General features: G+C 39.1%; 3 protein-coding genes across 4 annotated transcripts; all 3 read left to right on the top strand.

Annotated features, from left to right (window-relative positions):
- The first annotated feature begins 2,313 nt into the window (after window positions 1–2,313).
- On the top strand, window positions 2,314–6,034 carry hspb7 (heat shock protein family, member 7 (cardiovascular)). Its single transcript, XM_063885522.1, has 3 exons — window positions 2,314–2,705; window positions 4,549–4,673; window positions 5,301–6,034. Exons 1-3 carry the CDS (start codon window positions 2,540–2,542, stop codon window positions 5,478–5,480), a joined length of 471 nt encoding a protein of 156 aa, XP_063741592.1. The 5' UTR covers window positions 2,314–2,539; the 3' UTR covers window positions 5,481–6,034.
- Window positions 6,035–6,261: 227 nt separating this feature from the next.
- Window positions 6,262–21,525, top strand: zbtb17 (zinc finger and BTB domain containing 17). 2 transcript variants are annotated; one of them, XM_063885511.1, is made up of 15 exons: window positions 6,262–7,658; window positions 8,837–9,075; window positions 9,608–9,787; window positions 10,702–11,034; window positions 11,135–11,221; window positions 13,847–14,145; window positions 14,464–14,606; window positions 14,964–15,264; window positions 15,447–15,534; window positions 16,084–16,200; window positions 16,311–16,431; window positions 16,875–17,005; window positions 17,490–17,738; window positions 18,076–18,165; window positions 20,252–21,525. In XM_063885511.1, exons 2-15 carry the CDS (start codon window positions 8,871–8,873, stop codon window positions 20,683–20,685), a joined length of 2,778 nt encoding a protein of 925 aa, XP_063741581.1. In that variant the 5' UTR covers window positions 6,262–7,658; window positions 8,837–8,870; the 3' UTR covers window positions 20,686–21,525. The 2 variants fall into 2 exon arrangements, with proteins under 2 accessions (XP_063741581.1, XP_063741571.1); XM_063885501.1 differs by having other exon boundaries at window positions 10,699–11,034.
- A 512-nt stretch (window positions 21,526–22,037) lies between these two features.
- On the top strand, window positions 22,038–26,869 carry ddost (dolichyl-diphosphooligosaccharide--protein glycosyltransferase subunit (non-catalytic)). Its single transcript, XM_063892509.1, has 11 exons — window positions 22,038–22,298; window positions 23,571–23,681; window positions 23,777–23,863; window positions 23,955–24,058; window positions 24,169–24,263; window positions 24,365–24,458; window positions 24,794–24,942; window positions 25,454–25,601; window positions 25,720–25,840; window positions 25,947–26,053; window positions 26,216–26,869. Exons 1-11 carry the CDS (start codon window positions 22,064–22,066, stop codon window positions 26,363–26,365), a joined length of 1,401 nt encoding a protein of 466 aa, XP_063748579.1. The 5' UTR covers window positions 22,038–22,063; the 3' UTR covers window positions 26,366–26,869.
- The last annotated feature ends 651 nt before the right edge of the window (window positions 26,870–27,520 follow it).

Raw genomic sequence — 27,520 nt, 5'->3', positions numbered from 1 at the left:
GTTAAAGACGAATGAACAATCAATTAATTACATCATTGGCATTCCATAACACTATTTGAAGACTGCTATAGCTGTGGTTTCAATGATAGCTGCAACAGAGGTTCAAAACATAACCTCTTTATGAACAAAAGGCTAGTATAAAACAACGCTGCTGTTACTATGGAGGGGAGGAGGCTCTGTGTTCTCCCTGGCAGGGACACAGTGAGTTGCTGGGCTGGATTTAGACCTTCAGCAGGGGCTCTGAGCTCTATACTGATAAGACTGGAAGCACATATCAATCTGTGGTACCATAACCTTTCAAACAAGGCATCAAAACAAAAGACGGCAACCTTTGAAATGCCTTGAATTTCAATTTTAACATGACTGATGGCAGATAGTTGATGTTGGACATTGCGCTTGCGCTGGCAGTCGGTAAATGAGTGTTGAATGACATATATCAGGCCATCTGTAAATTATAGGCATCCCAAAGACGAAGCAGAAGTCAAATAAGTTCAGTACTATCAATGAGCCCATAAATGGATATTAATGTTTTTGCTGTCATCAACACTGACTACAGAGACTAGTGGTGAGCGTTTTCTAATCGTGGCCTGTGCTCTACATGCAGATATTAATAGCCACAAAGCAATGTCACTACTAAGTCCCCTGCACCCGATGACGGCTTTGTTTCCAAGCACATTCTTTCCATCTTTGTTTTTCTCTTAACGTATTATAAGTGATAAGAGCTGTTTAACATAGCCAATGAGAGATTGAATCAATGAACAGATGGCAATTATCTATTAAATAGGATGAAACTGAATGCTGTGAAAACATTGGACACTATGTCATTTATTGGCAGAACCATTTGAGGAGTCAATTACAGGACAAAGTCATGGCACTGAATTTCAAAGGGCCAGTTCACCCCAAAGTCAAAAATACTTGTTGTTTTTACCTGTAGTGCTGTTTATCGATCTAGATTGCTTTGGCGTGAGTTGTTTAGTGTTGGCAATATCAGTTGGAGAGATTTCTGCATTGTCTCGAATATAATGGAACTAGATGGCACAAAAAAACATTTGAAAAACTTGTAAGGGTCATATTATGCTCATTTTCAGGTTCATATTTGTACTTTGTTTACATGCTTTATTGTTAAAAAAACATCTTTATTTTTTCTCATACTGCCTGTGCTGCAGCACCTCTTTTCGCCCTCTGTCTGAAACCAGAGCGCAGTCTGCTCTGATCTGTTGTGATTGGTCAACCACTTAGAAATGTCCCTCCTCTCAGCCTTTCATACAGTGTCTTGGATCGCCAGCTAATAGAAGCGCACGTGAAGGATGTCACCATGTAACTGAAGTTTATAAAGGAGTCCAATGTAGGCGTTGCAGAAAGGGGTAGATTTGTTATATGTTTTATTTCTATGTGCAATGACGTGTATTGTATTGTATTTTGCTGCTGCAACGAAAGAAATTCCCAGTCTGGGATTAATAAAGTAAATCTTATCTTATCATAGAGAAACTTCCTCTTGAGGGAACGTTGGGTAACTTATACCAAAAAAGTAGGTAAAATAGCCCTTTAACAGTTTGTCTCTTTCTGAAAATCGTTACCTGTTAACTCAGGATAATCCAAAAACATTGTTGTGAGCAGTTTTATTTGGGAACAACTTTCTACCTAACTCACCTGTATCAACGCAGAACATTTGCATCTACTGGAGCATGAGACAAGAAGTTAACACCATGTACACATGAACAGCCTCCTCCTCATATGAGCTGTAGTGTTAGCTAGCTTAGTGCTGCTAGGTTAGCTAACACATCCTTCTGATATTGTTAGCTAACTAACAAGCTAGCTTACCAAGCTACAGCTACAGAAAGAAAATAGTTTGTACATTTAACTGCATCTGGAATGAGACATTGCTATTGTGTTTTTCAAATGAACTCACTAGCTCCAAAACTTTGCAACTCACACCAAAACGATCTGCACTGATACATATACGTACTGTATGTAGCTAAGAGGAAGAACATGTATCTTTACTTATATTTAAAAAAAAAAAAAGCCTGAAATAATTGACTGATGTATCACTGGAGTGCAGAGAAATTAAAGAGAGAAGGGAAGCTATTTCAGGGATGCTGCGTCTGCAATGACAACTGTTGCCCCCCTCCTCAATCCCACTCTCCACTAGCTCTTAACCTCATAGCCTTCAATGCCCAGAACTTTTCCAACAACAGACCCCTCTCTCCATCGCTCGTGCGTCTCATGATAATTATAGAACACTATGACCCTTTCCCAATAAGCTGTGACACACGAGCGCACCGCCCAAGGGACCATACAGTATATAAGGGCAAAGGGTGGGTGACTGCAGCAGGTTGGGAATTTTAATCATTCTACCTTACACAAAGAAGCAGAAAAAACAACATAAAGAAAAATTAGGAATAAAGACAGAAGACCTGTGGGAATTATTTCTTACTTTTAAGACTCTGGAAGAGTCCCAGAGCAGAAGAATCAACTCTCCGCCTCCCTCTTCCCTCCCATTACTCTCCTCCTCTGCCTAACCCAAAACACTCGGCCATCCATGAGTGGGACCAACTCCTCTGCCTATCGATCGGAGCGTAGTTTCCACCAGACCTCTTCCTCATCCTCATCTTCTAGTAACCCATACATGGAGAAGAGCCGGGGACTGTTTGCTGAGGACTTTGGCTCCTTCATGAGGCCTGGGAGCAATGCTCTGGGGTTTTCCAGTAAGTTTGGAGCAATTTTTAGGTCTCTGTTACTTATTGTGTATACAAAGTGGTGTGAAAGAAGTAGCAACAGTGGGTTGAAGAGACAGCTTTGACTACAAGGTAGATTTATATCAGTGCTGTGTTTGAAGTGTGGTGTTTTTCTCCATAAATGTGAGATAAAACAAGTCCAAGATGACGGTTCAGAGGAGGGAGACAACAGGAAGGACTCTTGTATGATAGATGTGTGGACAAATATTTTTCTTTCTGAGCAAGAGTGTAGATTGATGGAGTCAGCAAAGAGTGAAAAAAAAGAGGAAACACTCTAAGTTGGAGTTGGATTTTTCGAGAATATTTTGGCAAATACTTTCAGGATTTTCAGATGTTTTGTGTATAAAATACCAATTCAAATCAGCAGACTTCACTTTATGCTTCATCTCCTAGCTCAGTAATTTGTGCAGCTGGTGTGAACTGTTCTGTATTGGCCCCTGTTGGCGTACACAGACCTGTGAATATGTAACATCTGAACTTTAAATGGACTCAGAGTGGGGCCCACAGTGTCTCAGGGGGAGAGCTTAACTGTTTTGGAACCATTGTTGGTATCCCATAGATGCAGTCCTCGAGCCTGAGGGCGGGTGCAGCTAATGGGAAAGCAAGACACACACATACGCACACGAGCATGCTGGGGAATGCTGGACTGACTGCCAGCACCGTGACTTCACACACTGAGTATCTGGAATGGCGCCTGCATAGGGAATGACCAGATGGTTGCCCAGTGACTGGTGTACACACTAAATACATACACGCACATACAGTACACAAACACTCGGAATGATGTCACCTAGTCAGATGACCTGCCTGAGATCAGAGCTAATTTCTACACACACTCATTTCTAGTCAGTGTGTGAGGTCATGTAGTTGTTCACTGAGCTCAGAGTAATGGAACTTGCTTTGAATGTTATCATTGGATCGGATGGGCGTTATCAGTGGTTATAAGTGTCATAGATATGACTCAGAAGGGGCCTGCCTCACATACTAGAATATTCAGAAGGCTGTTCTCATTTATTCAAATGGTTGATCACTGTAAAGAATACAAGACCACATTGACCTCTATTGGCCATAGTAATTAATGACAGAAGCAAAAGGAATGTTTATAAAAAGCGACAAATTCTGCGTAGGGAAGTGGTCAGGGTGTGTGGATCAGTCAACATCTGCCAACTTTGTGCAGTTGCCCATTTGAAACATTTGACTGCTAGTGGTAACAACTGATAACAGCTATTTAATGGACTAATGCAATTCAAAATGGGTATTAACACTTCATGTAATTTGACATTAAGTGTAATATGAAAGGTCTGTCTTATTGCGACAACCTCAGAAAAATGTCACCCCGCTCCACAGTTCCGCTCCGCTATACAGCCTTTTTAGTCTCTTTTAGCTCACTGTTTTTGTTTTCCATTTCCTCAAACTCTACGCTTATTTACTCCATCTTGCCAAGCATCAAACAGCAGGTTTTGCATCTTGCTGAGGAAAAATAAATGTTTTACCAAAATCACGCTTTGGATATATCTGAACAGTGACTTTATAAAGACTCTCTGCACGTTAAACAATAGAGAATGCAACAGAATACATCTTTTGTACAAAGACCTAGTAAAACAGAACATAATTAGCCTACATTCTGTTTGATTTTATAATGTTGATAATTGCATGAAAGTAATGCTTCCTTTTTTTATTGTATTGTAACTACATTGCCTTGTTTTTATGCTGCTGCAACATAAACATTTCACAAATTGGGATCAATAAAGTAATTCTATTCTATTCTTCCTCCTGTAATCTTACACAATTTCTTATCTTGTCTTGGGTTTAGGTGGATCTGGAAACATCAAGACTCTTGGGGATTCATACCAGTTCACAGTTGACGTGCAAGACTTCTCCCCTGAAGATGTCATTGTCACCACATCCAACAACCAGATTGAAGTTCATGCAGAAAAGGTGGGCAGCCTTCTGTTGGAAATTAATATGGAATTTAACATAAGCTGTAAGACAATTTCAGCCTTTCCAGGACGTTTGGACTAAAATATGTTTCTCTTAATAATATAGCTGCAATAGAGTGGTGCAGGAATAAGTGCTAGAAACTGAAATTATTCAGTATTCTTGAAGTCATCCGCTGAAGTTTATTAGGTTTTTAAAACAAAGCTAAGAGCCTTTCACATGTTGTTCTAAAACATAAAATTCCCCAATCATGATTTTAAAGTTGTGTATATGTCTTAAAACATACATCAAGCTTAACACCAGTAACCTTATTTACTAAGTCATGACCTTGAGGTGTTGCAACCTAGGCATAGGTGGTTTATGGACTAATGTTTTTACATGAGAAAATATGCTTTAAAATGCTTTGAAATCTTAAAATGTGTATTCATTTGTAAGGATTAGCTTGCTGTACCAAAGATGAAGGTATCATAAAGTTTACCAAAGAGCTTTATTGATGGGTCAAGGGGAAATGTACTTTTTGTTGAATGTACCAGAGCAATGCTAGCTTCCTGTTAGACCTACAGAATACATCATCCCTGCTTCAATCCCTGCAACGAAGTCATTCTAAATATTTGTTTCTTCTGGCAGTTGGCCCAGGATGGTTCGGTGATGAACACGTTCACACACAAGTGCCAACTACCTGAGGATGTGGACCCCACCACAGTGACATCATCACTGGGCGCAGAAGGGACCCTAACAGTCAAGGCACGGCGACTGCCGGCCAAACACGAGCTCGTACAGACCTTCCGCACCGAGATCAAGATCTAAAGAGGGGACTCGCTTTCTGATAACAAACTTCTCACTTTTTGTGTTCTTATGCTTCTTCCTGCATTTCCTGTCTTTGCTTAAACAATTTTTACTTTAAAAACTCAGCAGAGAGTTGGCACCCTGCTCTATAAAACATGCCACGTCCTCCATATCCATGACTGCAACAACGCCTGCTGCTGCTCATTTATATTCTGAGTTAGTTCAATATACACAGCAGCAGTAGGTCAAATCTGCAGGGTCACACACACACACACACACACACGCACGCACACACACACACACACACACACACACACACACACACACACACACACACACACACACACACACACACACACACACACACACACACACACACACACACACACACACACACACACACACACACACACACACACACACACACACACACACACACACACACACTACTTGTGCTGTATTCCAACCTAGTTCTGAAAATGAAGACTCACCTAAGAAATTGATGGTTACCATGCAAATAATAATTTGAAATATATCACATTTGTGTGAATAAAATAATCCTGCTTTGACATAAACATGTGAGCTATTTGATTGCTTTCGATTTTTGGGCATGGGACTAAAGTTTAGTGTTAGCTACCAATGGAGAGTTGGTAATCTATAAGAAAATTAGAAATCTTGGGTATTTAATAAAAAGCTGAATTACATTTTTATAAGGGCTAATGTAGTCTACTTATAATGGTAATGGATTCAGTATTTCTTCCCTTGTGTATGATTTCTGTGTTTATGGAGATGGCTTCAAAACACCATTTAGGGTTTCATCTTAGAGAAACAAAAACAGGAAAATAGAGCTGAAAGTGTAACTAATTGGACATGGAAAAACGTTAAGAAAATTCAATATGCTAATTAAAATACAAAAAACCAATATGGGCTTAAAGGTGGGTAAGCAGTGAACAGCACAAGAAAATCTAATCAGTTCGGAAAATCAGGACAAAAGCTCAGAGGTGATTCTATTCAGTCTTTTGTGTGTTTTGTCTGTCCTGGTTCCATGACAAAAGAATTTCAAAGGCTTTTTTCAAGCTAAAATAATTTCGACAGCTTTGTGATGTGGCTGTAATTTACTTTATGTTCGCGTCAGGCTGTGACCTTTAAATATTGGCAAGCTTTTCCTGTGAAAGACCACATTACAAAATGATTTATGTTAGACAGTGAAGCAGCCTAGAAATGATGTACTGTATATTCTTTCAGAGTGATGTGGAAATGTTGTGAATTATCATTCTTAAAGGATGTTCACAACTATCATTGCATTTGATACTCATAACGCCGGCACTAGCATATAATAGAGTATGCATTTTTTTAATTAAAAGGACACATAATAAAAGAGCTTGGGTCCCCTGAAAGGTGCTATAAAAATGAAATCTATTATTATTATTATTATTATTATTTACATTGTGGGTTTTTAGGTTTTGCCATTTATAACATTGATGGCTTCAACTTTACATGTGTGAATCAGATTAATAGCGTATTGCTGCTTCAGATAATACCAGGGGATTAAAGCACTGATATACATCATATACATCAGCTCACAAAAATTGCAAGTTATTAATTGTAGATCCAATGTTTTATTAGCTTTTATTTGTTTGTGGAATATAGGATTGATGCAGTTTGGTTGTTTTATGTCATGTTCAAAACGTACCAAAGGATGGTTCAGCATTGGAACATAGATTTATAAATAGGAAAGTTTACAAGTCATAAAAACAAAATTGTAGAAGACAAGTTTAAAAGCAAAACCAAACAAGAAGACTACACTTTTGTATGAAATCGAAAATTAAGGGGAAATTATTGGAAATAAATGTAAAGACAGCTTTACAAGTACAAGAGTGGGGACAAGAATACAAAATATGACATTAATATTCTAGAACCACAGTAACTTTAAAGGTATTAGTTTTTATTGAGCCTATTGCGCCACCACGCGGTCATTGTGTGCACAACCCGTTTTCACACTGCGCATGCTCCACTTGTACATCCGTCCGGTCCCTATCAATCGATCAGAGAGAGTAAGATGGCGCTGGATGGACTGAGCGGAGCATGATCGATCACCGAAAAACTCGATTGGATTTGTTTTGCCTAACTGAGTCAAACACTCTGTATCGTCGTCCAAGCTGCAGTTTGGACCCGGAGTGAAGAACCGGCAACACAGAGGTAATTCAGCAGTTAGTTTATATTAACATGGCGCTTGCAGGGAGAGAAATGAGCGAGCTAGCAAAGAAAACAACAAGAGGGAAAGACAGGCCGGACTCGCCGCTCCGCCATCTTGTCCCTTCACTACATGCATGTCAAGGCACGCTAAATTAATCCCTGATAACAAAGCTACAAGGATGGAGGAATTGTAATCGATGCATTGCACTGTCAAACCAAAGCTGTCCAAAACTTTTAGAGACACGTAATTTCCACTCATTAAAAACCTTTACTACACTTTAATATTCTAATGTTTTGTGTCATGTTTCATGTCCATCATGAAGCTAATGACTGGCGACATTGTTTCCATTTCTGACACCACAGTACAATATCGTTGTTACGCACTTAGTATTTTAGCCAACGCAGTTATAATTTGAATGGTCTTGGATTTTAAATTCTAGCTCTGTTTGGAGTATGTCCTGCAGTATTGGCCATACAACCTACATACCTAACAGTCAATTCATGCACTTTGAGACAGACTTGACGAAAACACTGGTGCTATTTATTAAAACGTCAAACGAGTGATTTGCAGGATTACATTACCTTTTTTATTTATATTATGCAAAGACATGTGACTGCACATTTTTTGAGCTTATGTTTCATTTAATTGCACTAATGGAAAACAAGGTTTTAAGGTAAACATTTATCTAACCTGACAACTGTTTTAACTCTATGTAACATTATTCATTTTGGAGTTGCATGGTTTTTGATGCCAATAGTCTCTATTTATTTTTCACATTACACTGAACATTATTTGTATGACTTGCTCTGGTCAGTCATACTAGTATTATACAAGTCAGTTATTAACAGGTATCGAGTTACACAAAAGTTAATCTCATTTATTTATTATCAAATGTATTTATTTTGAAATATATGTATATACATTTGATTGTTTTTTATAAAAATATTTGTAATCTATTTGAGATGTTTTTCATTAAACAAATAAATAATCATTGTAAGGCTCACAAAAAATAATCGTAATTTTGCCAATTATTTGCCATCATCCACCAGTAGTGTTTAAATAAAGGCGCATTGATGGCATATCACTGTAAAAAACAAACTGGTCAAGTTGACTGTCTTCAGCTTTTTGAGCATTTCCTAATATGCTCCATTTGACTCTCTGCTTTTCGCTGTCCACAAAGACTCCTCCATCATCCTCAAGCATCCTTCGGTACGATGGAGTTTCCGTGGCACAGTGGGAAGGTCCTGGAGCAGCTGAACCGCCAACGCCGACAGGGCCTACTGTGTGACTGCACCTTTGTGGTGGACGGGGTGGACTTCAAGGCCCACAAAGCTGTGCTGGCAGCCTGCAGCGCTTACTTCCGCACGCTCTTCCTGGACCAGAAAGATGTGGTGCATCTGGACATCAGCAATGCAGCAGGTGGGTTTCCATCAATGTGTGAGCACAACATGTTTATGCATTTAATATTTTTCTCATTTGTCCTGCCTTACCGTCACGGTGTTTTTACTGCTGTACAACTACAAGTGTTGCTCTTCAGAGAAAATTACTTTAATTCTTAAAAGACAAAGATATCCTAAATAAAAAATTAAGATATACTGTAAGTCACCATTTTTTTTTTATACTGTATATATATATATATATATTACTATTTTAAAAAACGGTATCATTTTAATTGGTATTATTACTATTACTTTTATTGTCGTCTTTCCCATAATGTTTTTAATATGTGTTTGAATTAACTGTTTTTACTTTAATTTAAGTTATGCCATGTCAGTCTATGTCTTTTATATAAAAAAAAGGAATAATAATAAATAAAAAAAGATATTTATATTAGCGTTGTCGTCATGTTGTTGTTTTTTATGTTGTTATTATTTTTTGTGTGTCTTTCAATGTGGAAAATTGGTAGTAATAATAATAACCAGAACTGTTTTATTGTTATTTCTGGTTGTAGGTTTGGGTCAGGTCCTGGAATTCATGTACACAGCCAAGTTGAGTTTGAGTCCGCAGAACGTGGAAGACGTGTTGGCTGTTGCTAACTTTCTACAGATGCAAGAAATTGTGAATGCGTGCTCTGCATACCAGTCCATGGCAACTACCGCTCCGTCCCTCATAACTCTGGATTTTGCCGTCGGTGAGTCACCTGTGCCCTCAATTTCCCGGAAGCTGAACCAGGTCAATCAATAGCTGCTGGTGTAGGAACGGGTAGTCGAGGTTAATAAGAAAAGTTTTTTGTTTGGAATGAATTCAACAATTGAATGTGTTTAACCTTAACCTTATTTTAATGGCATAAGGAGTCCTGTGTTCATATTGTTAGTCAAAAGGTTTTCCCACTCTTTCTATTGTTGGAATCTTTACCTGCATTTTAAAGAAATAAGAGCTTTTCATTTTAAACTGCGGTTTGGGCATTCTTATGAGTTAAATGTTGTAATTTTTAACTGATATTAATCTATTTTGAAATTCACATCCAGTTAAGTATTTCTTTTGCTTGCATATAATACAATTTCAATCCACTTTTGGGCCAAAATTGCTTGCTTATTTTTACTTATGCTAAACTATAAACCTAATCAGATTTATTGCCAAGATTTACAATAAAGTAACTTTGCTTTGGTGTATAGGAATAAACAAACAGAGCAAGAAGAATTAAGTTATTAAAAAAGGTGTAATAATAATTTTACAAGAAATACAAATGTACAAAAAAAGTTACTACAAGACAAGTAGCTCAGTCTTTAGGGCTTGGGAACCGTAAGGGTCGGTTCAAGTCACGATCGGACAAAAATATGGAAGTTCGTCTCAACCTCAGAAAATGTGCTGTTTTAAAAGCAGTGGCATTAAAAAATATACAAAGGAATGTGCAAGGCTCACAGTATTTGTATGAGGAATGGCTAACAATGTTGTACGTTATTGTAACAGAAGTGAATTCAACATTTTATTTAAGCAATACAATATAGTCAAAGTATTACATTCTGAGCCTTATGAACAGTTATTGTCCACTGTGTTCAATTCTCTTCTCCAATAACTTCTCATTTTCTTTTTAAAAATAAGAAGAAAAGCAAAGTGAGGAGGAGCAGCGAGAGGAGCCGGAGAGTGATCTGGCAGAAGCGGCATCTCAAGCAGAGGAGAATAGTAGCCCCCCCACAGAAGATATAAAAATCACTGTAAATGAGGAAAACTTAAAGGAAGACACTTCCCCTGTGAAACCACGCACAACAGTTACTGAGCCAGAGCCCGCCAAAACCAACCCCGGCCAAGGGCGACCCCCCAAACCCACCGCCCTGAGGTCTCCAAAGAAGGTTCATGTGAAGAAAGAAGAGGAAGAAGGAGCGGCTCAACAGGCTTCTGGATTCCAGGACGACCCCGCTGATGCTGACTATACACCCAGTCAGTACTTAACTACAAAATGTTATCTAATATAATTATTACAGTGTTTTAACTCTTTTTATTTGACTAATGAATTAATTTATGCTCTCCTTCTGTAAAGAATCACAGTTGAAATCAGCTGGCAGCTCCTACATGAGCTCTCGGGGGAGAAGAATCAGAAAACCTCCTCGACGAAACTTCCCACCAGGTGAGCACGCTGTGCTGCTTTACTCTGCTGTATCCAACAAAAACTGTAGAGAAACAATTTCCATAAAGAAAAAGATCAAAGTGTGAACAAAAAGATTTACAATCTTCTCAAATACAAAGACAATCTGATTATTGTTATTAGTTTTGGATATTAATTGGTGTTTATCTAATATATGTTTGTGTATGTTGTGGATATAATAACGATGTGCATTTTGCAATGAAATGATATTGATTCGTTTCGTAAACAGATCTTCTCAATGTAGTTTTGGATTTTTTGGCGTATTTTCAACAAAATCCTCCAACAATACTTCTGTTAAGACATACAAGGAATTAAAGAAATACAGTTGTGCAAGAGACATAATGTTGCAAGCAAGATGCAGGGATATACAGTGGGGCAAAAAAGTATTTAGTCAGCCACCAATTGTGCAAGTTCTCCCATTTAAAAAGATGAGAGAGGCCTGTAATTTTTATCATAGGTATACCTCAACTATGAGAGACAGAATGAGAAAAGAAATCCAGGAAATCACATTGTAGGATTTTTAATGAATTCATTGGTAAATTCCTCGGTAAAATAAGTATTTGGTCACCTACAAACAAGCAAGATTTCTGGCTCTCACAGACCTGTAACTTCTTCTTTAAGAGGCTCCTCTGTCCTCCACTCGTTACCTGTATTAATGGCACCTTTCTGAACTCGTTATCAGTATAAAACACACCTGTCCACAACCTCAAACAGTCATACTCCAAACTCCACTATGGCCAAGACCAAAGAGCTGTCAAAGGAGACCAGAGACAAAATTGTAGACCTGCACCAGGCTGGGAAAACTGAATCTGCAATAGGTAAGCAGCTTGGTGTGAAGAAATCAACTGTGGGAGCAATTATTAGAAAATGGAAGACATACAAGACCACTGCTAATCTCCCTCGATCTGGGGCTCCACGCAAGATCTCACCCCGTGGGGTCAAAATGATCACAAGAACGTGAGCAAAAATCCCAGAACCACACGGGGGGACCTAGTGAATGACCTGCAGAGAGCTGGGACCAAAGTAACAGAGGCTACCATCAGTAACACACTACGCCGCCAGGGACTTAAATCCTGCAGTTCCAGACGTGTCCCCCTGCTTAAGCCAGTACATGTCCAGGCCCGTCTGAAGTTTGCTAGAGGGCATTTGGATGATCCAGAAGAGGATTGGGAGAATGTCATATGGTCAGATGAAACCAAAATAGAACTTTTTGGTAAAAACTCAACTCGTCGTGTTTGGAGGAGAAAGAATGCAGAGTTGCATCCAAAGAACACCATACCTACTGTGAAGCATGGGGGTGGAAACATCATGCTTTGGGGCTGTTTTTCTGCAAAGGGACCAGGACGACTGATCCGTGTAAAGGAAAGAATGAATGGGGCCATGTATCGTGAGATTTTGAGTGAAAACCTCCTTCCATCAGCAAGGGCACTGAAGATGAAGCGTGGCTGGGTCTTTCAGCATGACAATGATCCCAAACACACCGCCAGGGCAACGAAGGAGTGGCTTCGTAAGAAGCATTTCAAGGTCCTGGAGTGGCCTAGCCAGTCTCCAGATCTCAACCCCATAGAAAATCTTTGGAGGGAGTTGAAAGTCTGTGTTGCCCAGCGACAGCCCCAAAACATCACTGCTTTAGAGGAGATCTGCATGGAGGAATGGGCCAAAATACCAGCAACAGTGTGTGGAAACCTTGTGAAGACTTACAGAAAACGTTTGACCTCTGTCATTGCCACCAAAGGGTATATAACAAAGTATTGAGATGAACTTTTGTTATTGACCAAATACTTATTTTCCACAATAATTTGAAAATAAATTCATTAAAAATCCTACAATGTGATTTCCTGGATTTTTTTTCTCATTCTGTCTCTCATAGTTGAGGTATACCTATGATAAAAATGACAGGCCTCTCTCATCTTTTTAAATGGGAGAACTTGCACAATTGGTGGCTGACTAAATACTTTTTTGCCCCACTGTACATAAAAAAAAAAAAAATAGATTTGTGTTTAATGGTGGGAAATAACTATTTGATCCCCTTGCAAAACATGCCTTAGTACTTGGTGGAGAAAACCATTGGACAGCACAGAGGTGAGGTGTTTCTTGTTGGTCACCAGGTTTGCTCACATCTCAAGAGAGATTTTTATCAACTCCTTTTTGCAGATTCTCTCAAAATCCTTAAGATTTGGAGGCTGATGCTTGGCCACTGGAAGCTTCAGCTCCCTCCAAAGATTTTCTATCGGATGGAGGTCTGGAGACTGGCTAGGCCCCTCCATCCCATTAATGGGCTTCTTCTTTACCAGTCCTTAGTTGCCTTGGCCGTATGTTTTGGGTCATTGTCATGCTGGAAGACCTATCCATGTCCCATTTTAAGTGTCCTGGCTGAGGGAACTTTTTATGTACGTTTCTGGATTTTAGTTTTTGATATTCTGTCTCTCACTGTTAAACCTACCATTAAAAGTATAGACTTTTAATTTATTTGTAAGTGGGCAAACTTACAAAATCAGTAGGGGATCAAATATGTATTTCCTTCACTGTACAAAGGTTTTAATATAGCTTGCTGTATTATTCTAGTTTGAATTTATTTTCAAGAAGCCTTTTATGTCTACCTTGTAGACAATGACTCAGAGGAAGAAGACACCTCAAAGACAAAAACTGAGAAGAACGTTTCGGAGCCGGCAGAAGAAGCCGGAGAACAGGAGGAGGATGAAAGTGGGGAGACCTGCGACGGAGAACCTAATGACGAAGAGGAATGTGGGGAGGAAGATGATGATGATGATGATGATGATGATATGGAAGACGATATGGAAGAAGGCGATTCAGGCAGCGACAGAGAAGGCAGACAAACTCAGTCAGCGACGATGAGCAGCCGGTCCGAGTCCAAGCCTTACAGCTCCGTGACACACGAATGTGAGGTGAGAAAGAAAATATTAGTTGGCATAAACAGACGTTTGATCCAACTTTTAAGCCACATTTTATTTACGATACTGTTTGAAGATATTGTTCATTTTTTACTTAATATTTGAACCAGTTAAAGGATTTTAATCATTGGACGTTTGGATCTTAAATTATTAACAACAAGATGGGGTTACATTAGCAGCAGCCAAAAAACTTCTGAGAAACACAGATTTTTAAAGTGTTTTTACCAGTTTGAATCACTCCATCACTTTGTTTTGGATTAAAACGTTTTTGTCAGCTAACTCTTAATGACATATTTATTCTTTCTTGTCCAGGACTGTGGGAAGAAGTTCACGCACACGGGTAACTTCAAGAGACACATGCGCATTCACACCGGAGAGAAGCCATTCAGCTGTCGGGACTGCAACAAGGCTTTCTCCGACCCCGCAGCCTGTAAAGCTCATGAGAAAACACACAGGTCAGTGACCTATTTTATTCAGCAATATCACCGGTATATAATGACATCATTACGAAACACTCAGGCTTCTATTGGCTAGCGCTCCAACACATTGTATGTGATAGGCTGAGTGGCTAGACATCTCTAAGCAGTTGACCAATCACAACAGAGCCGGCCAGCTAACCAATCAGGGCAGACTGGACTCTGGTGTCAGACAGAGGGTGAAAACAGGTACTGCGGCACAGGCAGTACGAGAAACATAAAGAACTTTTTGAACATTAAAACATGGAGACACAAAATACAAATATGAACCTGAAAATTAGCATAATTGAGCTCTGTCAGTTTTATATCATTAATTGCACTCTTGTCTATTCCCAGCCCTCTGAAGCCATACTGCTGCACGACGTGTGGGAAGAGCTATCGACAGATCAGCCTGCTGAACCTGCACCGCAAGCGGCACACGGGCGAGGCACGCTACAGCTGTGACGTCTGCGGCAAGCTCTTCACCACGTCAGGAAACCTGAAGCGCCACCAGCTGGTGCACAGCGGAGAGAAGCCGTACCACTGCGACTTCTGTGAAAAGGCTTTCTCCGACCCCACCGCCAAGATGCGACACCTGGAGACGCACGACACAGAGAAGGGCAACAGGTGCCCCTACTGCGACAAGCGCTTCAACCAGGTAACAGCATGTTGGTGAACAGTTCATATTTGGAGGTAAATTGTAGGTCTGTTCATTAAGATGTCATACCATTTTAAACCTTTAGAAAAGCTTAGTTTGATTGCTCCATAACAATATAATTACCAGTGACGTGTTACTGAGTAAATTATATTGAGTTTTTTTTACTTTTTGTGTCTTTTTAGCCTGGAAACCTCAAGGCTCACTTAAAAATCCATATAGCAGATGGGCCTCTCAAGTGCAAGGAATGCGGCAAACAGTTTACTACATCAGGTAGGAAGACAGTATGGACCATATTTTTCCTGAATTGTGTTCACTTATGTTATACAGGGATTTTGTGTGTAAGAAACACAACAAAATAAAAAGAGTAGACTAACAAAAATCAATAAACAGGCAAGCACACGTTAAAACATCTCAAATAAAGTACACATCCATGGTAAAAATGTAGAGTAAAAAATGTGAATCCTGATGTTTGGTTTCAGCATTTTCAGGTGATTTGATGATGAAATCACTGTTGCCATCAGACGGTTTAACACATTATTTTAGTTAGAGTTACTTAAATGCTACTAGTGGTACTAACACAATGGTTACACAAAAACAATTAACTGGTCATGCAAACTAAAACAGCAAAATTGATTATAAAGTCAAAGATAAATTGTTATTTCACCAACGCAAAGAATGCCAAAAGTGTACAGTGGCTATTTTATCTGGAGCAAACACAATTCCTGCTGCTTTTAGTTTGAATCCCTGTTTTTTAAGGTGTGGTCTTCCAGGCATTTGACCTAACCTTTCTGTGGTGGAACCTTCTTTTTTTTTTTTTAGGAAATCTGAAGAGACACCTGCGGGTGCACAGTGGGGAGAAACCGTACATCTGTATGCACTGCCAGAGAGCGTTCAGTGACCCCGGAGCTCTGCAGCGGCATGAACGCATCCACACGGGTACTGCCATGACATCTAGTCAAAATTTTGTAATTTTTCAGTTATAGTTTGAACACTATAAGATTTGTATTCCCATTACACCATGTTGATGCTGTTATTCTTATTTACAGGAGAGAAGCCCTGTGTCTGTCCCATCTGTGGAAAGGCCTTCACACAGGCCAGCTCGCTCATCGCTCACGTCCGCCAGCACACCGGAGAGAAACCCTACGTGTGCGATCGCTGCGGCAAAAGGTTATATAAAAAATGATGCTGAATTTGTGCTGTTACAGAAGGTTTATATGTAAACAAACTTGTATACTGTATGAGGAATACAAACTTTTAAATTTAATTCTATTTATATTTAAAACTGTTACAAAACCCAATTTCATTTTACTTTATTGTTGTGAAATAACCTTGATATCCGAATATTTGGTGCATTAAGACTTAATATCAGCAGAAAACACATTATATATGAACAATTGATCAAACATCAGCCTGTGCTTAAACAACCAGACCATTATTCAAGAGGTGCTATGTCGTGGGACTCCCATACCATGTGTATGGCCAAGCATGTGGCATTTTAAAAGTACCATATTAAAAAACATACTGCCAATAATCTTTTTACAAAATGTGCTGAAGATCAGTTTTTTATCCTTTTTCATTTGATTCTGAATTCATTCTCTCTCTCCGGACAGGTTTGTACAGTCCAGTCAACTGGCCAATCACATTCGGCATCACGACAATGTCCGGCCTCACAAGTGTCAGATGTGTTCAAAGGCATTTGTTAATGTGGGAGACCTGTCCAAGCACATTATCATCCACACAGGTAAGGACAAAGTTATCTTTTTAAAATATGTAATTTAATTTAAACTACACTAGTCTTGCCTGTCCTCTTTCACATTCAAACCATGAAGCATACATCCTTTTCTGTTCCATGCTGGGGTAATGTACAATCTTACAGCAAAGGACACCACTGTGCACACCTGCGGGTGCACAGTGGGGAGAAACTGTACATCTCTATGCACTGGCAGAGAACTAATTGTATTTCACATTTTAGATAAAAAGTGAAATACAATTAGTAGACTACCCCACTAAATAAATAGACGAGCACACGTCAAGTAAGAACACATTTATGATCAAAACAAAATCAAGCAGTAGCATTATTAAGTACATATTTTACCTTAGCTGTATTTTAATTACTCTGCAAAGCATATTGAATTGCGTAAAAAAAAATGTAATATACAAATGAAGTTGCCTTGCCTCACAGCTTTCCTCCTTATATTTTCACTTCCTCCCTCCTTCTCTCTCAGGAGAGAAACCGTTCCTCTGTGATAAATGCGGTCGCGGCTTCAACCGGGTGGACAATCTGCGCTCGCACGTCAAAACCGTTCACCAAGGCAAGGCCGGAATGAAGCGGCTGGTGTTAGCCGGGGGCAGCGCAGACGAGGGTCTCGACGGGTGCGCTGGGGCTCCCACTTCTGACGGCGAGATCAACATAGTTACCGTCACTACGGAGGACATCGTCACCCTGGCAGCCAGCGCCGTGGCTCAGCTGACAGGTCGGACAACATCTTTTCTTTTAATTCAACATATTCACTATTAATAAAGACAAGGTACAGGAAAACAAAATTAGTTAGAGCGGGAGGGCATGATCGTAGCTTATAATGGCCGAAAACCTCAAATATTATGGCAAAATAACTACAAACTTTATGAAGGATAAGCCTTAGAACGTTAAAAAAAAATCTTAAAGCAGAGTTCAGGGATTCTAAGGGAAATGTCATCTCCCTGTCTTGTACAAAAGCCGCATTTATCACTATGAACTTTTGCACATAATAAAATAACCATTAAGTGCTCACACATTATTGAGCGTTTGTTTATCATGTTTTCTGTTTACAGTTGTTCCCGTGGCTACTTCAGTGTCTGCAGATGAGACGGAGGCCTTAAAGGCTGAAATCACAAAGGCAGTGGAGAAAGTACAAGAAGCAGGTAAGACTGCAAGGAAAATACGTGTCAGTATGAATACAAACATCTGCATTTGAATAATGGAATAATCTCATTGGTTTAGGACATTATACTAACAATGTGGTCTGGGATGGCGCTTACAGGATATCCGACACAAGTTGGAAAAACAGAAAAACACTAAACTTAGGAATGCATAATTCAACTTTATTTTAAGGGAAAAGCTGTGGTGAGGGTTTAAGATGCCACAGTGGAATAACATTCAGCATTTTTCCAGACTGATCCTCTTGTGTATGGCCAGAATTTGTACAGTGGTTGAGTTGTTATTATGGTATGTTCTGCCATCTACCCCCAATGGCTTGCCAAGTCGACAGATAGTTAAACTTCTCTCCAACAAACCACGCAGACGACAAGTTCCAGTTCACTGTTTATGGTGTGATGAAGTAGGGTAAAACAACGATGCTTTCAAAGTCAAACTTGAAGCTGGAGATCGTGTAAACAAGAAGAGTGCGGAGCACCCTGCTTTCCGATCCAGTGTGAGCCAGTGTAACGATAACGGAGTCCAAAGTATATGACGTCATCAAGACAGACGTATTTCCGAAACGCTACCAACCTTCGCCGTTAGATGGCATTAGTGGATCATTAATAAACCTAAAACATGAAATTACATTTGGGAACACAGGGGAAAATACATGTAACAGAACAGTATTCAACATCAGCTTTCAACACATTCCATAAAGTATTAATGATACATTTAAAACAGTCATAGATACACACACATTTAATCAATGAATGCTTTAAAACCTATTTTCAGAGCAGACAAATGCTTCTTGCTTAAGTGACTTTTGTGTGAATGTGCAGTTGCTCAACTGCATTACAACACGATAACAAGTCTGCTACAGAGATAAAAATGACAGGATGTTGAAAAAAAAACATACTCAAGATCTATTGGATAGCTGTTCTGGAGCTTTATATCGTCTTATCATCATAGAATTGTAGATGTTCACATTTCCGTTTTATATAATAATTTCTTTTCAGGAAATTGCCTATTAGCTCTTAAATTTGAGTCTTGGGGAAAAAACATGCCACCGCTGTACTTTTGTCAGTGATGATTACTATCATGGATTTATTTAGTCAGGTCAAGTTTTAAGTGTATATAAAATACATTTTCACACTGTACTGTAATAGACCTTATGAAATGTTGTGGAAAAAATGAAAAGAGTCAATGTGGCAAAATATTGAAAAACAGAATGGATAATACACTGCCCGGCCAAAAAAAAGGTCACACACTCTAATATTTTGTTGGACCGCCTTTAGCTTTGATTACGGCACGCATTCGCTGTGGAATCGTTTCCACAAGCTTCTGCAATGTCACAACATTTATTTCTGTCTTGCATTAATTTTTCGCCAAGATCTTGTATTGATGACGGGAGAATCAGACCACTGTGCAAAGTCTTCTCCAGCACATCCGAAAGATTCTCAATCAAGTTCAGGTCTGGACTCTGTGGGGGCCAATCTATGTGTGAAAATTATGTCTCATGTCTCCTGAACCACTCTTTCACAATTTGAGCCCGATGGATCCTGGCATTGTCATCTTGGAACATGCCCGTGCCATCAGGGAAGAAAAAATCCATTGATGGAATATCCTGGTCATTCAGTATATTCAGGTAGTCAGCTGACCTCATTCTTTGGGCACATACCGTTGCTGAACCTAGACCAGACCAACTGCAGCAACCCCAGATCATAGCATTGCCCCCCACTGGCTTGTGACCTTTTTGTTTGGCTAGGCAGTGTATATGAATGGCTCTTATAATGCTTTTGGAGGTTTCCCCTTCCCGGTAGTGTGCTATGTAGGTTTTTGTGCATGTAAAGGGTTTGCAAATGCTAAAATCCCAAAGTTCCCTCCAGAGGGAGTTTCTCTCCTACATGTACATCCAACAAATACTAATATGAGCCTGAAAATGAGCATTAAAGCGCCCCTTTAAAGAACTGCATGAATTTATCAAAGTCAACGTCAACTTTATTGTCAATCTTTCAGTTTGTGTGTACAGACAAAATAACTGAAAAACACATTGGTGTCACTCTTTTAACTTAACTCTTCTCTTGTTCCCAGACCCCAACACCCAGATCTTGTACGCCTGTGATTCATGCGGTGATAAATTCATGGACGCCAGCTCCCTCGCCCAGCACGTTCGCATCCACACAGCGCAGGCCCTCGTCATGTTTCAGGCAGATTCCGACTTCTACCAATACACCACAGCAACCACTGCAGAGGGGGAATCTGTCACAACATGGCAACCCACGGCGGAGCAAGTCATTCAGGAAGGAGGAGAGCTGATCTTCCGAACACGGGTTGGAGAGGGAGAGGGAGAGGCAGAGGGAGGGATAGTGGGAGAGACACAAGAAGAAGAGACTGAAGGGGTGACTCACGAGGAGAGGAGGGAAGAGGAAGAGGAAAACCACACTGAGCTCCACACAGAAGGAAAAGAAGAAGCTGCAGCAGAAGAAGAGAAGGAAAAAGAACAGGAGATGGAATGTGAGAGTTAGGCATCGGGGGAAGATCTGTGAAGAAAGAAATTTTGAAATATTAAATATTAATGGAAAGAAATGTAATTATTTAATAGGAGATGAGAATATATGAAAGGAAGCTTGAGGATTGCAATTGTTACAAGTGAATCTGAACTGGATTTATAACATAGAATATAACCATTTTTTGGGGTCAAAAGTGATGTTATTTTCTCCCTTATTCCAGGATTGTATGTCTTGTAGTTTGTTTATTTTTTGACTGAAATGTATGACTATGATATGTCCTTTGTATTTAGAAATCACAATCCTGTTTTACCTATTTTCCCTTAAGAAATGCCCTTGTCATTATTTTTCCATTTCATTCAGATGAGGTATGTACATTTTTCTTAAATAGTCAAACTATTTTATTGTACTTAGTTGTAAGTATTTTCATGAAAATCTCTCTTTTCAGACATTATATACATAAACAGAGGGGCTGCTAAAAGATGTATTTGGGTGTTTATTGCCCCCTCCTTTTTTAGGAAGTGGGAAGTGTGGTTTCATGTCCTACCTAACATTGTGCTTGTTTACTATTGGTATATTTGTTTTATCTTCTGAAAAAGTCTTAATACCTCTGATAAAACATAAAAGGAACATACGGGGGATGACAACCTGGTTAACAGTTTTCCGTTTTATTGTGATATCAAGACTTTCGGTTTGGTATTGCCGTAAAATAGTCACATTGGTATAAGACTGACAGCAAAGGTTTTAAGTTATTATTTGTTTTGTTTGTATTAACACCTGCAAGATTCGTATTAGATATCAGTAACTTACACTCACTGAAAGTAATCATCCCAACAATAAAAAGTCATCACAGTCTCACTAGCCTTGTGTTGTGCTTTGATTGTAACTTTTTTTAAAAACGTTTTGCTATACCTTTGTCCGTTTAAGTCCACATTGCTCACAGAACATCCAGAATGTTGGAGAAAAGGAATTTCCAGGAATGTGGGATAAATATTTCATACATTATATAACTAACAGTCACTTTACAGTAATATGACATACTAGTTTACTTTACATGTTCATTGCATTTACATCGTTTTCCTTAAATGATTGCATAACATAATACATCTCTTAAGAAAACCATCCCCAAACGTTCAGATACTGCAGGCAATGCACCTCATTATATAATAAAGTCATGGAATTGTTTATATTTAGCTATGATTATTCTTTAAATGTGTAGAGATGTGGTTCCTAGTTCCCCAAACAGGACTTCTTCCGTGATGGTCAGCCTTATAATAAAGGTTTTCTCCCATTGGCGGAGAGTCAGTCAGAGAGACGCGTTCCTCTCTGTGATTGGCTGCAGCTCGGGGTCAAAGTGAAGTAGTTTCTTAACGCTGACGTCGACTTCTGCAGCAAAATGGCGTCGTTGACAGCAGTCATGCAGACGAGCCTGCCCGGTTCTTTATTATCTTCCAAAAAACGAACCGGAATGAAGTCCCAAAGGAGGTTCAGACTTTTGGACAACAGTGTCTTTGTGTTACTTGCGTTAGCCTCTGTGTTGCATTGTGCTTTGGCTGACGGCAAAACGTTGGTTCTGCTGGACAACCTCAACATCAAAGACACCCATTCAATCTTCTTCCGCAGTCTGGCAGGTCAGTAAGAAATGTGATTTCTTCCTCCATAAATACTCTACTCTATACCGTTTTATCCCCCCCGTGCATTGCTAACAAGTCTCTTGTAGGTAACATGACTTGACGGCCTTTAGGACTTGAGCCTGTAGACTTGAGCTTTATCCAGCACGGCTAGGCTAACGTTAGCTTTATTATGCTCGCTGAGTCTTGCCAAACTTCAATTAAGGCGCTGGCAGTTTATTATATATGTACCTATCTAATAGTAGTATAAGTGCTTGTTAATTTTGACTTGCAGTGCATTCAATATACACAGTCAGGGACACTCTTGCATACTTCTACAAAACGTAACGACAAATAATAAATAATTTCATACAATCAATATATTTTATTATCAATTCAGCAGTCAGCAACCAAAAGTTCAGATATGACTTATGGATTCGATCAAGGCTACATTGATTTCAAAACACATCATGTTATAAACAGTATGAGGACATGCTTTCCAGCTAACTAATGATTTGCATGCCGTCATACTGTAAAGGAATTGCTAATTTATTTGCAGCTATGTTGCTTAAAAAATGTCAAGCTGGTGAACTATGTAATGGGGAAAACCAGATCATCTACTTCTAGTAAAATAAGCAATGCCACAGGATAGAAATACTGTTACTACCACCATTACTACTACTACTACTACTACTACTACTACTACTACTACTACTACTACTACTACTACTGATAAAACAGGCAAAAGTAATGCATGGATTACAAGTATTGATACATTCCTATTTACAGTATCAATGCAATACTTTAATTATTGAAATAATGTTGAACATCTTTCCATATGTAATTAAATCATAACTTAATAGTTTATTCATATGTTTTATTGACAAACCAAATGTGAAAAGTAACTTAAGGTTACTAAATAAATGTTTTTAAAAAGTTGAGTTTTGGCTTCCTAAATGTAGTAGCCTAGTGTTGAAGTATAAAGTAAAAGTACCTCCAAATTGTACTTAAGTAGACATAATAAGTTACTTTCCAACACTGGGGTAACCCACATTCCCATTTGAATAGAATACCATGTATACATAATATAAAAGATCCTTTATTTTGAAAATAAAACTTTGGTGGCTTCACATTACCCTTGAAAATAACCACTGACAGGAAGTTTTATCAATGACATAAGTGCTAATTGTAAACGAGTTAAAGTATGGAAGTTAGCAGTTCTTTGTTCAAGTTACTGAAAATCCACAACAAAGTATTTTAACTATTTTGTCATGATGTGTCTCTCCCATTCAGATCGAGGCTTTGACATCACATTCAAGACGGCTGACGATCCCTCCCTATCTCTGATCAAATACGGACAGTTCCTGTATGACCATTTAGTCATATTTGCACCATCCGTTGAGGGTAAATTTAACACTCTTGAGTCAAAATCAAGTTAAAAGACTTTCGTTTGACTTGTTGACTTGATTTTTATTTTTAAACGTTTTGATCTCCTGCAGACTTTGGAGGGAACATAAATGTGGAGACTATCACATCCTTCATTGATGGTGGAGGCAATGTCCTGGTTGCTGCTAACTCAGATATTGGTGAGTAAATTCCCATGACTTTATTTTGTAATATTAGATAAAATACCATATTATTGCATACACTGAACTAATGCTCTTCTCCTGTTTACAGGTGATCCCCTGAGGGAGCTGGGCAGCGAGTGTGGCGTGGAGTTTGATGAAGAAAAGACTGCCGTCATCGACCATCACAACTACGACGTGTCTGACCCTGGAGAGGTAAACAGAGTTCTGATCAGACAGAAGGCTACTTCACTTTGTTTCTCTCAACAAGCCTTTAAATTTGCACTTCTTTGTTGTTATTTACAAGTGATCCTTCTTGTCTCCAGCACACCCTGATAGTTGCTGACCCAGAGAACCTGATGAAAGCTCAAACCATTGTTGGTACACCCACCAACAGACCGGTTCTATTCAAGGGTGTTGGGTAAGCACACAAGAACTAAGTATAATATGTTTATTAATGTTTGAAGTTGAACTGAAAATGCAAGCCATATACAGTCTTAACATGCCTCCCCCCCCTTGCAGCATGGTGGCAGACCCAGAGAACCCTCTTGTCCTGGACATCCTGACCGGCTCCTCCACTGCCTACTCCTTTTTCCCCGACAGACCCATCTCTCAGGTAAGGTCACTGAACATTGTTTAATGATTCATTTATTAAGTAGTTTATTTATTGAGCTTATTCATACGGACCATACTATGTCTTGGAGTTGATTAGAATCAGCTTATTTATTAAAGTTCATCATTCATCTATAAAATAGACATGTGGTTATTTAACTAGTGCAACCCTGGATGGAAATAGTGTAATGTTTTCCCCTTCCATGATTAAGCTTGGACTAAGAAACCATAGATAGCTTTTTTTTCTCTGTATAACAAATGAGCTACACAACATGTGACATGATTTTCTTTGTTTCTTACTGATAATATACTTATTTAAAAAAAAAAAAACCTTTCCAGTACCCCCATGCTGTTGGCAAGAACACCCTCATGATCGCCGGCCTTCAGGCCAGAAACAATGCCAGAGTGGTTTTCAGCGGCTCCCTAGAGTTCTTCAGTGACGCCTTCTTCAACTCTGCAGTGCAGAAAGCCACGCCCGGCTCCCCGAGGTAAGCCTTGCTGTTCATAATTGCTAATACAGCTTCTTTTACAATGTCCTCCTATGTTCTGACCGCTCGCAATTTTTCTTGCCATTCAATTTTTGACCTGCAATATTTCTTTGTGTTACATTTTAAAACATGTGCAGAGAACATGTTATGTGTACGACTCTAATGACTGTAGAGCATAAATAAGAGTCTTAAAATAATTTCAAAGGCCAACCGTCACGTTTTATAACAAATTAGAAGGATTTTAAATAATGGCATTTTTAGGTTCAGGCAGACCCGACTCAAACCAAAAACGAGCTCTTTGTATAGTGTAAACGCACTCTTATTCCCTGCTGACAAACTGTAATATATGAATAAATTATACTGTACTATATTATTTAATAAAACATTTTGCATCCAATCAGAAGGGATCAAATCTAACTGGAATATATTGCATTTTTATTTTCGCAAAAAAATCTGTATTGTCCAGTTATCCATCTCCAATTTTTGCATTTCTTGTTGTGTTTTTTTTCAGGCACGAGCAGACAGGGAACATGGAGCTGGCCGAGGCTCTGTCTCGCTGGGTGTTCAAGGAGGCCGGAGTCCTCAGGGTGGGAGCTGTCACCCATCACCCTGTTGGAGAGGTCAATCCCCCAGCAGCGTACACAATCACTGATCTTGTGGTGAGTTTCTGTGACTTATGTGAACAATTAACCCACTGAAGATGTTTTTATTTGAGCCTGAAAGAAAGTCTGTATTTTCCACGTGTTCTCATTGAAGTTTTAAAACTTTCCCACGCAGGAGTACAGCATTGTCATCGAGATGTTGTCCCAGGGTAGCTGGGTTCCCTTCAACGGAGATGATATTCAGCTGGAGTTTGTGAGGATCGATCCCTTCGTCAGGACTTATCTCAAGAAAAAGGGTATGTTGCTGTTCTTATGAAACAGTCTGATTTGAGTGTGTGGGTTAGAGCTGTATGCACATTTGCAGTCACTAACTGTATTCATTCTTTGTTGTCTTTCCATTAGGAGATAAATATAGTGTCCAGTTCAAGCTGCCCGATGTGTACGGAGTCTTCCAGTTCAAGGTCGACTACAACAGACTGGGATACACACACCTTTACTCCTCCACTCAGGCAAGTTAATCACAAGCTTTCTTCCACTTAAGTCTATTTAAATCAGAAATGGGCTAAAACACCAGAGATCTAATCATTCATAGTTCCTCTTTCTTATATTGCATTAACTACCATGCTCTAATGTATAGCTGCTTAACGTCTGCTTTTTTTTTCTTATCACAGGTTTCCGTACGTCCCCTGCAGCACACTCAGTACGAGCGCTTCATCCCCTCAGCCTTCCCATACTACGCCAGCGTGTTTTCCATGATGGCCGGACTCTTTATCTTCAGCATAGTGTTCCTGCACATGAAGGAGAAGGAGAAGTCAGACTAATGCAGAGCGACAACGGGGAAGGGATAACGAGATTATAGAAAACATGTGGTGTGAAGAGCTGAAATTGAATGTCTTAAATCTTCATGCCAGGACTTGGATTGCAGTCCTCCCAAAAAAAATACAGTTTCTCTTCAGTTATTGGGTTATTCAACAAATCGGGGGCTGGAAGCCAAAAGGGGTTACTGTTATGCAGTGGTTGGGTTTTTTAGTTTTTTTTTTGTACTCTGAAATCACTCAAAGCCTGATCAATGTCCTGAAGTCAGTCAGCGTTTGTATAGAGTTGCTTTACATTTGATAAAATTATCTCCTATGTAAAGCACTGTCCCTCGAACATTGAAAGGAATCCATATTTAAATTTGACACACATGTTCTCAGTCAGGGAAGTTTATTGTGGTAACTACATGCACTGAAAATGCCAACTGCTAATTTGTTTTTTGATAAGTGTTTCCAAAAAAGTTGGAGTCATCTTGACAATAAAATATTGACATTCCACTAAATAAAAAATTCCTGTCTTTTCTGTGATGTGACATAAATGTACTCTGTGATTTCAACACTGCATTGGTATATTCTTATGGTATTTTACTTCATCATGCTATACACTGACTGACATAGTGTTGTTGGTTGGCATGATGTTGTTGGTATGGAGAGTATTCATGCCAAACTCAAAATAGGGTCATTTAAATGTTCAGATGCTTTGCAAAATGGAAATGTGCTTTAAGGTAAGCCCTTTTTGCATCTAATTCAGAAGGGGGTAATGGTTACAGTGGATATCAATAATTGCTTTTCAAGTAGTGAGAATTCCAAGCCAACCCTTCCATAATGTAATTTTGAAAAGCAGAAATTCTAATTAAACATATCTACAAGTAATTCCTCACTCGTCAAAATGTAAATTATTTTCTATGTAGTGTAAATGTTCATTCTAGATATCAGGAAGTTAATTAAAGCTACTCAACTTTTACCATTGACTTCTAAAACAATTACAGATTTGAACAATTCAACTTTGACGCGTTCCAAAGACATATCAATAATGTAAGACTGGTTGCAATTTAATGGTATGTACATTACTGTTTATGATTAACTTAACATCTGCAGTATGCACAGAAGCCGATTTCAGGAGCCAGTTCTCATGATTCAAATTTCAGTCATATTTTATTA

This window comes from Eleginops maclovinus, chromosome 1, assembly GCF_036324505.1.
Source record: "Eleginops maclovinus isolate JMC-PN-2008 ecotype Puerto Natales chromosome 1, JC_Emac_rtc_rv5, whole genome shotgun sequence".
Classification (NCBI taxonomy): domain Eukaryota; kingdom Metazoa; phylum Chordata; class Actinopteri; order Perciformes; family Eleginopidae; genus Eleginops; species Eleginops maclovinus.
Note: the sequence above shows the minus strand (reverse complement) of the source record. Positions and strands in the feature narration are given on the sequence as shown.